The sequence below is a fragment of the Diaphorina citri genome, unplaced genomic scaffold, assembly GCF_000475195.1.
Source record: "Diaphorina citri unplaced genomic scaffold, Diaci psyllid genome assembly version 1.1 scaffold421, whole genome shotgun sequence".
Classification (NCBI taxonomy): domain Eukaryota; kingdom Metazoa; phylum Arthropoda; class Insecta; order Hemiptera; family Psyllidae; genus Diaphorina; species Diaphorina citri.
In genome coordinates this window covers 87,354-102,046 of record NW_007377856.1, presented here as the reverse complement: position 1 = coordinate 102,046, position 14,693 = coordinate 87,354, and the positions used below count along the sequence as shown (strand labels likewise).

General features: G+C 37.1%; 1 protein-coding gene and 1 long non-coding RNA gene across 2 annotated transcripts in view; both read right to left on the bottom strand.

Moving 5' to 3' along the window:
- Positions 1-544: 544 nt before the first annotated feature.
- Positions 545-1,798, bottom strand: LOC113467171. Its single transcript, XR_003391340.1, has 2 exons — positions 1,579-1,798; positions 545-1,097 (listed from the first exon to the last, which is right to left on the bottom strand). It is a non-coding gene; the product is annotated as an uncharacterized LOC113467171 (long non-coding RNA).
- A 2,067-nt stretch (positions 1,799-3,865) lies between these two features.
- LOC103508662 (paired box protein Pax-6-like) overlaps positions 3,866-14,693 on the bottom strand; it is a 94,524-nt gene continuing 83,696 nt past the window's right edge. The window contains exons 11-15 of the mRNA XM_026823202.1: positions 11,736-11,797; positions 11,279-11,357; positions 10,815-10,897; positions 4,522-4,975; positions 3,866-4,322 (exon numbers count right to left, since the gene is read on the bottom strand). Of these exons, the coding sequence (XP_026679003.1) occupies positions 4,237-4,322; positions 4,522-4,975; positions 10,815-10,897; positions 11,279-11,357; positions 11,736-11,797 (764 nt within the window). The 3' untranslated portion in view covers positions 3,866-4,236. The remainder of the gene's footprint in view (positions 4,323-4,521; positions 4,976-10,814; positions 10,898-11,278; positions 11,358-11,735; positions 11,798-14,693) is intronic.

Here is a 14,693-nt window from a genome sequence, read left to right as displayed (position 1 = left end):
TAAAGGAAGAAAAAATTGACTTTAAATTCGTAGAAGCTTAACCCATCCTTTAGGACTATTTTCCCTTAAATCTAGGCTTCTGAGTGAGGTTTTTGTGTATGATAGGACTTTAAATTACTGGCTAATAGTTTGCCCGGCACCAACATAGGTTTTGTACATGTAATGACAGCACTTCATTTACCTGTGTTCTATGTTTCCAATGAGAATGCTGTGAATATTACAATCATGGTGGCTGTTATTGGATATTCAGCAAATGGTGAGTAATTATGGTACTTAGTTACTTACCTATGTGTTTGCCTCCTGCATGTCTGTGTTGTTTTTATTTAGTCTTATGATATAGGTGCCTACAGTCAACAACAGTGTCAATACTTGTGCAGATGTCATTTATAGTACTTTTTTCTGTACTTGATGTACCAATTAGCTGTTATGAAATTATGTGTTGGTTTCAAATGCTCGGAGTTGACTATTAGGTCAGTTTCCCTAAATGAAATTATGTAAAACCCACCGAGGAGAACATATTGAAGTTTTATTTCCTGTGTCCGTCCTTTTTTTACCTATTTTTCTAATGTAGAATATTTCTCGTGTCTTTGTTTTAGCACACGATTGTTTAGGGTAATTTTAATTTTGAGAAAATGGATGATAAAGTAGTAATGTTATTTTTTGGATTTTCAGATAAAGTTTAAGCGGGATTCTCTTTTTATGTATTCGTGCATAAATAACAATTTGTGCTTCCCCATTTTAGCATGCATTTTGACTGATTGATATGTACCTTCTTAGGGTTATAGCGCACCTTTATATTCTGTATTTATTTATTTTTTAAGTTACTCCATTTTTCCCAACTAGTGCAGTATAGGTAGAATAAAAACTACAAGGCTCTTTATAATTAAAATACTTATATGTTTATTACATAATAAATTTTAAGATGACTAAATATTGTAAAATTATTAAAATTGATGTTAAATCTATATTTACAAATTGCTACCTTTTTTTACGACAGAAGAAAATATCTACAAGAAATATGTTCAAGGGTTACAATGAAAAGTGAAATGTGAAGAATATTGCTTTCGATTGAATTTGATTGACTATTTGACATGTACCTGGGATGTTGAATGTACTGAATGGTTTATTGTTTCACGTAGGTATTAGACTTACGAGAAATTAGTATAACATTTGAGTTGACAAGAAATTAATATAACTGTCTCTTATTATTCCAACATACAATGGCATGAACATGAAAGGATTGCTAATTTCAAAAATAAACTATAAACATTGGGACGCCATAAAAACGGAGGCCCTACGCGGAAATCATTTATTTTATTTTGACGTCTCGTAATGTTAACTTCTAAACACAATATTTCATATTGAACTTTTGTTAATGCAAAACATATTGCCTACAAAAATAGGTATTTACAAATTTACACATTAAAACGTGAATTTATGAAATTTAATGAAAACCCTGTCAGCATTTTAAAAACAATTATTACATGTTACCCTAATATCTAAATACATACCAACATACTTATACATTTACATTTTTATAATATCATTGCACATTGGGACATACTATTTGACATGTACCTGGGATGTTGAATGTACTGAATGGTTTATTGTTTCACGTAGGTATTAGACTTACGAGAAATTAGTATAACAGTTGAGTTGACAAGAAATTAATATAACTGTCTCTTATTATTCCAACATACTATGGCATGAATATGAAAGATTGCTAACTTCAAAAATAAACTATAAACATTGGGACGCCATAAAAACGGAGGCCCTACGCGGAAATCATTTATTTTATTTTGATCATCAATGATTTCACCAAATGATATTAGACTGAATGGAAGATTGGTATGTTGTTTCCTTTTCCTGTTGATACTAAAAGCCTAATACTACCTACCTACATTATTAAAATAGTTTAATCCAATCAGACTCAGTGACTCACGACTCATGAGCTCAGTGAGTCAGTGCTTGCATCCCAGCAAAAAAAAAAAACTTCAAGAGGATTGAGAAGGAGAACTGGAGAGAAGAAGAGAAATCCATAATCCAGCTGTTCCAAGAACCGACCTTATGTGCTTAGAATACAGTTTGCCCCGCGCGGGAATCGAACCCGAAACCTAGCGCTTACAAGGCAGATGTGTTAACATGCTTGAAAGAAGAAAAAATTGATTTTAAATTCGTAGAAGCTTAACCCATCCTTTAGGGCTATTTTCCCTTAAATCTAGGCTTCTGAGTGAGGTTTTTGTGTATGATAGGACTTTAAATTACTGGCTAATAGTTTGCCTATTATCTGGCTGCTGGTAGCAGTGGGTCTCATATGTGGACGTCTCTGGGTGTTTGTGTGGAACCAGTTCGGTAGTCCTCTCATCTCTACCAGCCTGTCTAGCCTTGCCTTGTCTTCAATTGTGTTCTCACTACTCATGTACACTCCCTATGGTAAGTTCAGGAGCTGCTGTTTTCTGAATATTTTAATTTGATAATGTCAATAAACAATTCAAATTTCTCTCCCTCTCTCTTTTTCTTTGTTTCTTTTACAAATTTACACATTAAAACGTGAATTTATGAAATTTAATGAAAACCCTGTCAGCATTTTAAAAACAATTATTACATGTTACCCTAAATACATACCAACATAATTATACATTTACATTTTTATAATATTTATGTATCATTGCACATTGGGACACATTTGTTTTTCTAAAAAATTTCATATGGGGAGTAAATTGTATTCCTTTTATGACTGAGTAGATAAACTCCTTAAATAAGGAGACCCTTACAAAGTGATTAGAAATTAAATTAATTAATAATGAAATTATCTACCTAGGTGTTCTTAGCCCATTACCTATGTACTTCCCAAATTTATCGAATAAAAAATAACTACCAACTAAAATTGAACACATATTATACCAGATATACCAGAAAAACATATGAGTACTTACTAAAAGTAGTTACACAATAACTTACAGGTTGAAAGGAATCAAAATAAACATTCCATTGAGAAAGGACACAGGGAAAGAGATTTGAGATTTTGAGAAATTTTGATATTATTAAATTTTTAACATATGAGTACTTACTAAAAGTAGTTACACAATAACTTACAGGTTGAAAGGAATCAAAATAAACATTCCATTGAGAAAGGACACAGAGAAAGAGATTCGAGATTTTTGAGAAATTTTGATATTATTAAATTTCAGTTCTAAGTTTGTAAATTTCCCCGTTTTCTTCTGGCCCTGACATAAAGCCCACATGCATACATTTCCAACAAAACACATTAAACACGAAAAACAAAACAAAAAGCAATAAGTTTCCATTCCATTTACTTCTAATGATTTTAAAATCAAATCATCAAAGTTATAAAATTAGAATAAACTTCATTTGTTTCGAACTACAGGGGGAATGGGGTACAAGTTTCTGCTCCGAAGAAAATTCACGAAACAAACTCGGTTACATTTTTTGTCGGACTTTAAATTCAAAAGAAAAATTGTTTCCGATAATGTAAACCTTTTTTTATGAAAATTCACGAAACAAACTCGGTTACATTTTTTGTCGGACTTTAAATTCAAAAGAAAAATTGTTTCCGATAATGTAAACCTTTTTTTTTTATAAACCTAGGTAGATTTTTGTTGTTCTTTTGTCTCTGTACATGAAACTCGTATGGAACTTTTGTTTTTCCATGCCTACATAGTATTGACAATAATGTTTCCGGTCATGGAAAAATCAAGACCCATTACTGTGGTAGTTTGAATATTTTTTTTTTCTTTTTTTTTTTAAAAATTCAAAGTTTGGTATGAAAAGTTCTGCTCCATCTTGTGTCCTTTCTGTCTTGTGTCCACTTTTAACGAGTTCTAAAAAAATTGCTTTCTGACGGAGTTTGGTATGAAAAGTTCTGCTCCATCTTGTGTCCTTTCTGTCTTGTGTCCACTTTTAACGAGTTCTAAAAAAATTGCTTTCTGACGGAAGTACAACACAAAACTAAACTATACAACATAGAAAAAACTTTTGGTTTGGCACAAAATAACGTTAAAAAATCAAATTCACTATAAAATATCTATCTACCTAATTATTGATTTTCTTTTTGAAAGAAAGACTGGCTTTGGAGATCTTGGGGTGAAAAAACCTGACAGATAAACTCGATTTTGTTGAGTAGTTTCGACTTACTCACTGCTTCATTCCTCAGGTTTTTTCGAAGAAGTAATTCTGCTGAATTTCCTGTGATGGAAACCCAAACAAAGTCTTCCATCACTGAATTCGAGGCCAGTAGTTGTGCTGATCCGTGGACTGATTCGGAATCTGAACTGGGACTGAAATGCCGGCCGTTATTACACCTGAAATCAGAATTAATCAGGTCGGTCAGTTTCGACAGTTTGCCAATGTCAGAGTTGAAAGAGCTCAGAGAAAATAAAACCTTGTGTTAAAATATTAAGTACCTACCAACCTATGTTTTCTTTTAAACCAAGATTTAGTTCACACTTTCTGTTAAGACTTGGGTTAAGAGACACAGATAAAAGATGCGTTTAAACTCACCAGTTCCGGTGGAGGTGGGAGGTCCGTTCACACTATTGCTCGTACCGTACGGTGAGCTACCCGGATGGGCAGGGTGGGGGTGAGGGGAGCTATGGGCTGCCGGTGCTGCCCTCTGGTAGGCCGACTGCAAACTGTGCAACGAGTCGTGGAACATATACGAGTAACTGGAGTGATGGTGGTGCTCTCTAGCGGCCTGCTGGAGACAGCTGGGGTTATACGAGTCCATGCCCGCGGGCTGAGGTATCGAGGAATACATAGAGGAGGGGTTGAACCCGCCTGGGTTGAGGGGAAGGCGGGAACTGGGCGGGGGACTTTGTGAGGTGGGGGGTACATGATCCAGTGCCGTCGTCGAAGTGGTTGTGTTAGCGCTGTTGACGCTACCTGTACTGCCGCGACGCTGGTTGCGAAGTTTCTCTTCCCGTCGCCACTTGGCGCGCCGATTGCTGAACCAGACCTGAGAACACATTATTATTGTTGTTATTAATGAATTTTGTTTCTTTCTACTTTTCTGGCTGCTGGTAGCAGTGGGTCTCATATGTGGACGTCTCTGGGTGTTTGTGTGGAACCAGTTCGGTAGTCCTCTCATCTCTACCAGTCTGTCTAGCCTTGCCTTGTCTTCAATTGTGTTCTCACTACTCGTGTACACTCCCTACGGTAAGTTTAGGAGCTGCTGTTTTCTGAATATTTTAATTTTTTATTGAATATTTTAAACAATTCAAATTTCTCTCCCTATCTCTCTTTCTTTGTTTCTTTCTTTCTCTTGCTCTTTCCCTTTCTCTCCCTCTCTCCCTCCCTCCCTCTCCCTTTGTGATATACAAAAATAATTTTTTAAGCCCCAAAGTACCAGTTGTATTGAAACTACAACTTCCGACTTTTTCCGTGCACTTACCTAACCTCTTTTGGACTTCCAGTGACGAGTGTCGCGACGCTGGTTGCGAAGTTTCTCTTCCCGTCGCCACTTGGCGCGCCGATTGCTGAACCAGACCTGAGAACACATTATTATTGTTGTTGTTAATGAATTTTGTTTCTTTCTACTTAACAGAATATGAGAAAGCGAAAAAGAAAAACTTGAACATGAAATAGGTACAAAGTTAAGGCATTCTATGTCACTCAACCCCTAGAAGAGATCATAAACTATGAAGAGATCATAAAGGCACTAATAGGATAAGTCATTTTGCCAATCTTGTTTACTTGCTGCATATAATCACCATCTATATCTTCTTCGCTATCGTTATCACAAATGTCTTGGTTTATGATTTTAATCAATCAAATGCCTTGATTTTACGACTCAGAAGACCTTTTGTCACGCCCGTTATCATTTTGATTGAAAGAAAAACTAAACAGTAGATAGATAATGGTTTTTACTATATGTACTTTGTACATTAACAAATTAACAAAAACATAAAGACCCTTCTACTCCACAGAAAGCCTTTTAATCAATCATATGTAAAAAAATAATTTCTTCTTTTGAATATCTTACCATATTCCGTATCAATTTATACATACTCATATTATCCCCCAATAAAATTTTATACTCGCCTCTAGGCTATCTACCTTGTGAACGTAGTGGTTAATAACTCTAAATTTCTGTTGAATTTCGGCGTTGAATCTTAGGTGATGTTATTACTGAGAAGGCAATACTTATACTATCATATTACAAAGCAAGAGTGAAAGGTACACGAGATGTCGTGAAAAAAGAGAAGATGAGTAATAACTTAAGAGATAAATACTACAAACAGATCCAAAGATAGGGTTTAAATCATTAGATATCTATTCAATAAAATTAGGGGCACTGGGAGGATGGGTTTCAACAATTACAGATTCACAATAGACATGGGACAGGGGGTTGGGAAATGTTATATCTTTGGGGTTTGAGGTCGGTGTATGAAAGCTTTCAATATAAGTTAATTTATTTTTTTTTTTTCTCATTTTATTTTTACTCTTCACGGAAATTTTTTCTCTTTTTCAGCTCTCCGTTCTTTCTCTTTCACTATCTGTCTCATATCTCACTATATCAACCTACTTGTCTCTCTCTCCCTCTGACTTTCTCTACATGCTCCCTCGTTTTTTCGTTTCCACCACTCTCCCTTCTGTCTTTCCCTTACGTATTTCCAATTTTATCATATCTTTTTCCATCACAGTTTTGCAGAATGCTAACCCCGTCTTTCTCCTTTCTCTCCCCCTTCTCTTCAGCTTCTTCGTCTTCTCCTTCTCCCACTTTATTTCATCCCTTTACTCCTCTTTCTAAGGGAAAAGTTGGCGTTATTATCTTCCTATTTGTGTTCCTTCGCAGTGGTGTAAATTCTGAACATACAAGTAAGAATTTAAGTTATTTAAGGTACCTACTTCGTCCTCGGTTTTACAGTATCATATGAACTTCATGTTGGTCTTTTTTGGTACATTTAGGTATTTTAAGCTTTTTTTAGATTTGGGCTTCTATTGGTAGATACCTTGTTCGGCCTGTTCCTCTTTATGGCTTCCTCTACACTCGAAAGTAAATGGATCCAAGAAAACCTATTTAAATCAAGTGCTTTCCAATCCTTTGTAGTATGCACCTATTTCTCTGGACAATGTACGTACCCATGTACATTCCTGCACTGTTTTCAATTCCACCAAAACGAGCTTTTTACGTAGTTCAATAGTTCTTTTTCTTCAAACTTCTCTCCCCCCCCCCTCCCTTTCTTCTTCTTTTTCTAGAGGTCCGGTAGGGGAAACTGAAACAACGGGAGTCTTATCGTCCCAAAATCGAAAAGAGAAGGAAGACAGGATAGAAGAAAGCCAGCCGTTCCGAGAACGAACCTTATCTGTTGAGGATAAGGAATCAAACATGCTACCCAACGCTTAAAAGGGAGTAAAGTTTAGATTCAAATGTTGTCCTTACTGATCGTGGAAATTGGACCGAAAAAATTGACCTATTGTGACGCATTAATGTGCGAAAAATTTGACCATAATATATTAATACATCACACATTAATATAGGTACTCGTACTGTGTCTCTTCAGATCAGTTCAGAGAAAGTTTTTCTGTCAAAACCACCACCCTGTAAGAAACAACTTGAGTTTTGCGATGAAAGGCTCCTGTTTATTTTTGCATGAATCTAAAAATAAAACACACTCCACACAACTCTTGTGTATTCAAGATTAGATTAATTAATTAATATAATAGAATTGTAGACAAGTGTTACGCGTTTGCTTCGAACAATGGCGGTGGTAAAACGTAGTCTCTTGATATAACTATTGTACCTATATAGATAAGGACTTACAGTCAGGTTTCAATGTATGCAATAACTTATACAGGGTGGTAGTAGAGTCTTTTCTCCCACCCCCCCACCCCCTTTCTTCTTCTTTTTCCAGAGGTCCGGTAGAGGAAACTGAAACAACGGGAGTCTTATCGTCCCAAAATCGAAAAGAGAAGGAGGGCAGGATAGGAGAAAGCCAGCCGTTCCGAGAACGAACCTTATCTGTTGAGGATAAGGAATCAAACATGCTACCCAACGCTTAAAAAGGAGTAAAGTTTATATTCAAGTGTTGTCCTTACTGACCGTGGAAATTGGACCGAAAAAATTGACCTATTGTGACGCATTAATGTGCGAAAAATTTGACCATATATTAATACATCACACATTAATATAGGTACTCGTACTGTGTCTCTTCAGATCAGTTCAGAGAAAGTTTTTTTCCACCACCCTGTAAGAAACAACTTGAGTTTTGCGATGAAAGGCTCCTGTTTATTTTTGCATGAATCTAAAAATAAAACACACTCCACACATCTCTTGTGTATTCAAGATTAGATTAATTAATTAATATTATGGAATTGTAGACAAGTGTTACGCGTTTGCACGGAACAATGGCGGTGGTAAAACGTAGTCTCTTGATATAACTATTGTACAACCTATAGTTCAATAAGGACTTACACTTTACAGTCAGGCTTGTAGAGCCCTATGTAGAATATTACCTACCCCTGTAGAAAGCTATCTGGGCAGTCTTTCCATAGGGATTTAGATTTAGCCAGAGAGATGAGCCCAATATGGCTTATTCTCTTTTTTACATGCTTTTACAGAGATTCGTATAAGCTTTATCCATCTTTTGGGGCTGTTTTTCCTTACACCTCTGCTTCGGAGTGGGCTTTTTGTGCTTTTACCTAACTTGAGATCTCTCTTTTTTTCTGTCTCTTACAAGCATTGACAAGAAGATAATTTCGAACTATTGTACCTCACGTTATGTATACGATGGTATACGTGAGCTATCAATTTCCCTCGTACTCATCCTATGCAACCTTTGACCCTTACCTTAGTCCCCCTTCCCGAAGCAAAAGTTAAGTATCCAATAAACTGCAAAGGCTGATTAATAGAGCTTGTCAACGGCTCTCTCTCTCTCTCTCCCCCCCTCCTTCTCTCTCTCTCTCTCTCTCTCCTTCTCTCTCCAGCTCAAAGGTCGTGCTGCTGAGTAGTTATACAAGGTTTCCCCTTGCCAGCGTCAACTACCCATGTCCTCTCATACCACCCCCACCCCATATCAAGTAAATATAAAAATTTACAAAATTATTTCTCTCCCTCCCTCGATTTTACTCCCCTTTGTGTGTGATGCAATAAACTGGGTGGTTCAAGTGCGCGTTCAAGTTTATATGGAAATTGACTTTTAGGAAAAATCCATTAAATACTCTTTTTTCCACCTAGGTATTTCAGTATTGAGGTATGTCCACAAATAGTCGACCGGCCGTCGATCCAATTTGCCTGAACCGTCCACACTGTCTCGATAACATAGTTTCACTTCGTCGTCGGTCGACTCTGTTTGGACACACCTTTAGGCAAATTGGTGCCTAAAATATTTCAATTTTAACTGCAACAATTCTGTCTGAAAAGTACCTATGACTTGTCGTTTGGCAACCAAAACTTTGGGCAGTCCGTCAATAAAGTTTAGTGTTTCTCTTTGTGTGATTTCAGGATCATCAGTCCGATTTAATCAGGTATTTAGTTGAATCCGGTGTTTTTCCTCCTTCTACCTCCATTTTAACACCCTGTATATCAGATTTTTATTTATGTTGTTCGGATCCCCTCACTCACAGAAAGTAGCATATTTCCCGATAGATATGAACTTACCTTTAGCGTCGTCCCGGGAGATGGGTGTGACGGAGCCAGGGTTGTGTGGAAGAGCGAGATGGGCGGGGCTTGGGGTGGGAGTCGAACCCGGGTACCATGCCCACCCAGGCTGCCCGTTGAACATGCGCAGTTTATCGTAGACGGTTTCACTGGTCTGGTTGTGGGCGGAGGCTTGCTGCTCCTTTTGAGCGGCGAGATTTCGGAGGACCCGGTTAATTGAAGACACCTGCCGAAACAGAAAAGTGGAGTGAAAATTAGATAAATGGGTCAATGTAAATAATTTTATTGTAAGGCTGATTTTCAAAAATCTAAAACTTCAAAAGGTTATATGTAGGTAGTATCGTTATGTACTCGCAGAGTTAAAATTACCTAAAGGTCCTAAAGTATTTTTTCCTCTAATATGCTTTGACGCAATATAAGCTCCCTTCTCTAATAGATCTTTTCTAATGGTCTGATATCTACTTGAAAATTTGGAAATACATACCTATTTCGGATTGTACGAGTAACCAAGATAGAAAAAACTAGATGGAAAGATAAGTGCTCCAAAAATGCGACCTTTTTGATGTTAAGATTCTGTCACTGATCCTTTGATCTATATCTCAATTTTTTTCCTATAGGTACAGGAATAGTTAAACTCCTCAATACCTTTATTCTTTAGAAAAGGCCTCCGAAAGGCTGCCTCTATTTTCGACCTTTTTATAGAAATGTCACAACAACGAAATTCTCCCAACAAAACATTCGGAGTTGATGGGTTTTTTCATCTTCCCGAGACTGAAGAGGGATGTGTAATTAACTTCATGCCTGTAACTTGTGACCAGTCAATTGAGAAGAAATGGGGTTTTCCTTTTCGGACAACAAATCAACGTAACGAGGAACGTTTGGCTTTTCTCAACCTTGTTTTGTTTAAGATGAAGAGGTCCGAAATTAGACATATTTCGAATATTTCTTTGGAATTTGGTTGAAATAAAAAGGCCTTTCTTTGAGTTATAACTTGTAGCTTTGTAAAAAATCATGTTTGGCTGAAATTGTGATCACTGATCAATGTTTGACAAAGGTAGTCCTTCAAATCTGTTGCATCAAGACTCGGTTGCAGTACCAAGGAAACAAAGATAAAATAATTAAATAAAACTAAAACAGGTAGGTAGGTACCTACATACTACATAGGTATAAATGGAATTTTGCCATGAAATCTTACCTGTATCCGGGCTTCAGGGAGTCCTATTTTGTCTGCTAACCTCTCCCTAGCAAACACGTCAGGGTAGTGCGTCCTCTCAAATTCTGGAAACAAATGGTCAAATCAAAGGTGTGAGCTTTAATAATAAATTCTAATCGGTACTATCGGTATAGCTAAATCATCAAATTGGTAGTTAAGAAATTAGTGGAGATGTCAAATCATCCATTTGGTAGTTGGTAGCTTTTTTGAAGAAGTTTGATAGACGATAGAGGGAACTGTAAGTGCCAAGGTCTTATCGTCCCAAAAAGAGAGAAAGAAGACAGGATTGGAGAAAACCAGCCTTTCCAAGAACGAACCTTCTCCGTTCAGAATAAAATCCGCCCGGGCGGGAATCGAACCCTCGACCTAGTGCTCACAAGGCACCTACCTTCCCAGCTACTAAACAACAGGATACACATTTAAAACTCATCAAAAATCATGCTTACCTTTTTCCAGACTATCGATTTGCTCGTTTGTGAAACTGGTTCGATTCCTCTGCAGCTTTCGTTTCAGCCTGAGCCTCATTTGTACACATTGTGAAATTCCTGGTCCATTCATCAGTTCCAAAACCTTGATACTTGCTCCCTATTTTGAATCATTATTCACGCTAAATTCGTTTGGAAAGATTTCGTTTTTCTTGTCGAAAATGAGTTTTTATCGAAAACCTGACTTTCTCTCTTTGAATTCGAGTCAATAAGACCTCTCTCGTTACAGACCCCTCTTTCAAAAAAAAAAAAGAAAAAAAAAACTAATCAAAATTTAAAGTTAAATTTATTATGGCCAGTAGCATAGCTAAAGTGGATTTGCTGTTTCAGTCAAAAAATGGAGGAGGAAGAAGAAGAGCCAATAGGTATGAGTATGAACTTGAGGTCAAAAATTATAAATAAATATTTCCCCCCTCATTTGTGAATCCTCGTCCGCAGAACTGTTGGGTTCTGAGTTGATGTCGGAGGTACTTTCATGTTCTGAAATCAGACAATTTGAATTAAGGAACAGAAATGGAGATTCAGCAGATGAAAAATTCAAATGTGTCTATTATCTCAGTAATTACTTTCATGTTCTGAAATGAGACATTTAGAATTGTATGTTAGCTAAGGTACAGAAATGGAGCCCCCTGTTCAGCAAATGAAAAATTCAAATGTGTCTACCTATTATTATCTCATCATCTACAAGCCCATCTATCGTCTATCGATGGAATTTTTTTAGGATTTGGTAACAAGATTTACAAACTCATTGTTTTTTTTTTTTCTTCTTCTTCTTCTTCTTCTTCTTCTTCTTCTTCTTCTTCTTCTTCTTCATTCCGTTTCTGGATTTTTACCGAATTGGCTCCTCTTGCCCTCTTCCCAGTTTCCCGACTGGGTCCCTTCTTTGTTCGTTCATTTTTCCAACCCTTATGACTTGGAGCTATCGGGGTGGTGTGGAAAAAAATCTGGATTTCGCCTTCCCAACCAGCTTTACCATGGGAGAATGAATCACCCTGTAGGTACAATATTCACATAGCGATATGCACATAACATTCTTTCGCCCGACTGAGTACAACCCTCTACGTATGATTGGAAAATTTCCCCCAACCCCCTCCGGGCCACTCTTTTTTTTTTTTCTCATTTTATTTTTACTCTTCACGGAAATTTTTTCTCTTTTTCAGCTCTCCGTTCTTTCTCTTTCACTATCTGTCTGATATCTCACTATATCAACCTACTTGTCTCTCTCTCCCTCTGACTTTCTCTACATGCTACCTCGTTTTTTCGTTTCCACCCCTCTCCCTTCTGTGTTTCCCATACGTATTTCCAATTTTATCATATCTTTTTCCATCACAGTTTTGCAGAATGCTAACCCCGTCTTTCTCCTTTCTCTCCCCCTCGACTCACTGCGGATAATTTCAATTTGGCCACCATTGACCCGCCGTATCAGAATGTTGGTGAGTACCTTACCACCCTGTATTTTTTTTTTTACCTACCTCAGTGGTGTAGTGGTTAACATGGTGGACTCTGGATCTTGAGGTTGATGGTTCGAGTCCAAGTCAAGTCATAAAATGTAGCATAGTGTATTTATCAGGGAATGAATGACATTTGTGACTGGCATTTAATCATTTATGCTTGATAGAAGGAACTGTAACAACGGAGGTCGGACGGTCCCGATACCGAAAAGAGAAGAAGAACAGGCAGGATAAGAGAAAACAAGTCGTTCCGAAAACGAACCTTGGTTGTTTAGCATAAAGTTCTCCCCGGGCGGGCATTGAACCCGCGATCCAGCGTTTACAAGAGAAGAGCGCTCGCTACCCTCCAAGTAAACTAGGCTGGATATTTTTTTTTTTTTTTCCAAGTAAATTTTAGCTTTGTTTTTTTTCCAGACCTGATTCTAACCATCCTATGGGCAATAATGGCCGCGGTGGGGGTGGTATCCCAGAAGTTCTCCGTAGAGGGGAAACCTTCATTCCCTCCCCCTGGTGGTAGTTATGAGGACATCCCCGAAGACTGGGAAGAGGCGTCTAGAGCTGCCCTCCTTGCTGGGATAGCTCAGCAATATTATACGACGGATTATCCAAGAATATAGGACTGGATAACATATGGTTTTCCATTCGTGATAAATAGTCATATTCCATTCCAGATATTCAACTATGTAAGTAAGTACCTAATTAAGTATTCTTTTCCAATTTTCTTGTGATGGTTATAGTATTTGTAGGTTTTTACTTTTTTCTTTTTTTTTTGTTAGTAATTTTTTATTATATTAGAGTGTTTAGACTGAAGTAGGACTTATAGTACTAGGGGCATTGGGAGGATGGGTTTCAACAATTACAGATTCACAATAGACATGGGACAGGGGGTTGGGAAATGTTATATCTTTGGGGTTTTAGGTCGGTGTATGAAAGCTTTCAAAATAAGTTAATTTGGGATCAAACCCTCTTTTGGAAGACATATGGTACATTTGATGTTGATGGGTACATTTGTTGTTGATGTTTAACTTTTAATCAATTCAGTTTTGTGCTTGAAACTTTTTAATGTTTAGTTTGTGTGCTTACCTACTTCTAAAGACCTACAAAAGATCGAGTTTGGCACATAGATAGCATCTGAATTAGTCGAGATGCCAAATCACCTGTGTATAGTTATGGTATCGATTCAATTTGGTTTATTTGTATAGGAACAACTTTAGGTGTCTCGCAACAGCTTAGGTATTTTCTATGTTTTCTTTTCACTCTGTAGGTAGGTATTGAACTGTTCAACTCATATTTTCCCCCTGTCTCATTTTTCCTCTTCTCCCACTTTATTTCATCCCTTTACTCCTCTTTCTAAGGGAAAAGTTGGCGTTATTATCTTCCTATTTGTGTTCCTTCGCAGTGGCGTAAATTTTGGACATACAAGTAAGTACCTGCATGGTCCTCGGTTCTACAGTATCATGTGAACTTTCATTTTCATGTTGGTCTTATTTGGGGGATTTATGTATTTTAAACTTTTTTTTTGCATTTGGGCTTCTTTTGGTACATTGCTTCTCTTTACACTCGAAAGCAAATTGAACCAAGAAAACTTTTTAAGGAAGGGCTTTCCAATCCTTTGCAATACCTATTTCTCTGGACAATCTACCAATGTACATGTCCATATTGTACAGTCCTGCACTGTTTTCAATTCCACCAAAACAAGCTTTTTACGTAGGTAGTTCAATAGTTCTTTTTCTTCTCCTCCTCTCACTTCAACTCCTCTCCGTCCGTCCTTCTTCTCCTCCTCCTTCTCTTCCTACTTCTCTCCGCCATTACTTCTTCTAATGGTTCTATTTTCTTGTTGTTTTCAGTCAAACTTCTTGTCTTTTTGTTGACTTTCCTTCTACGTATTTACTGTTCTGTGTGTGTTGCGTTGTTTTTTTGATGGT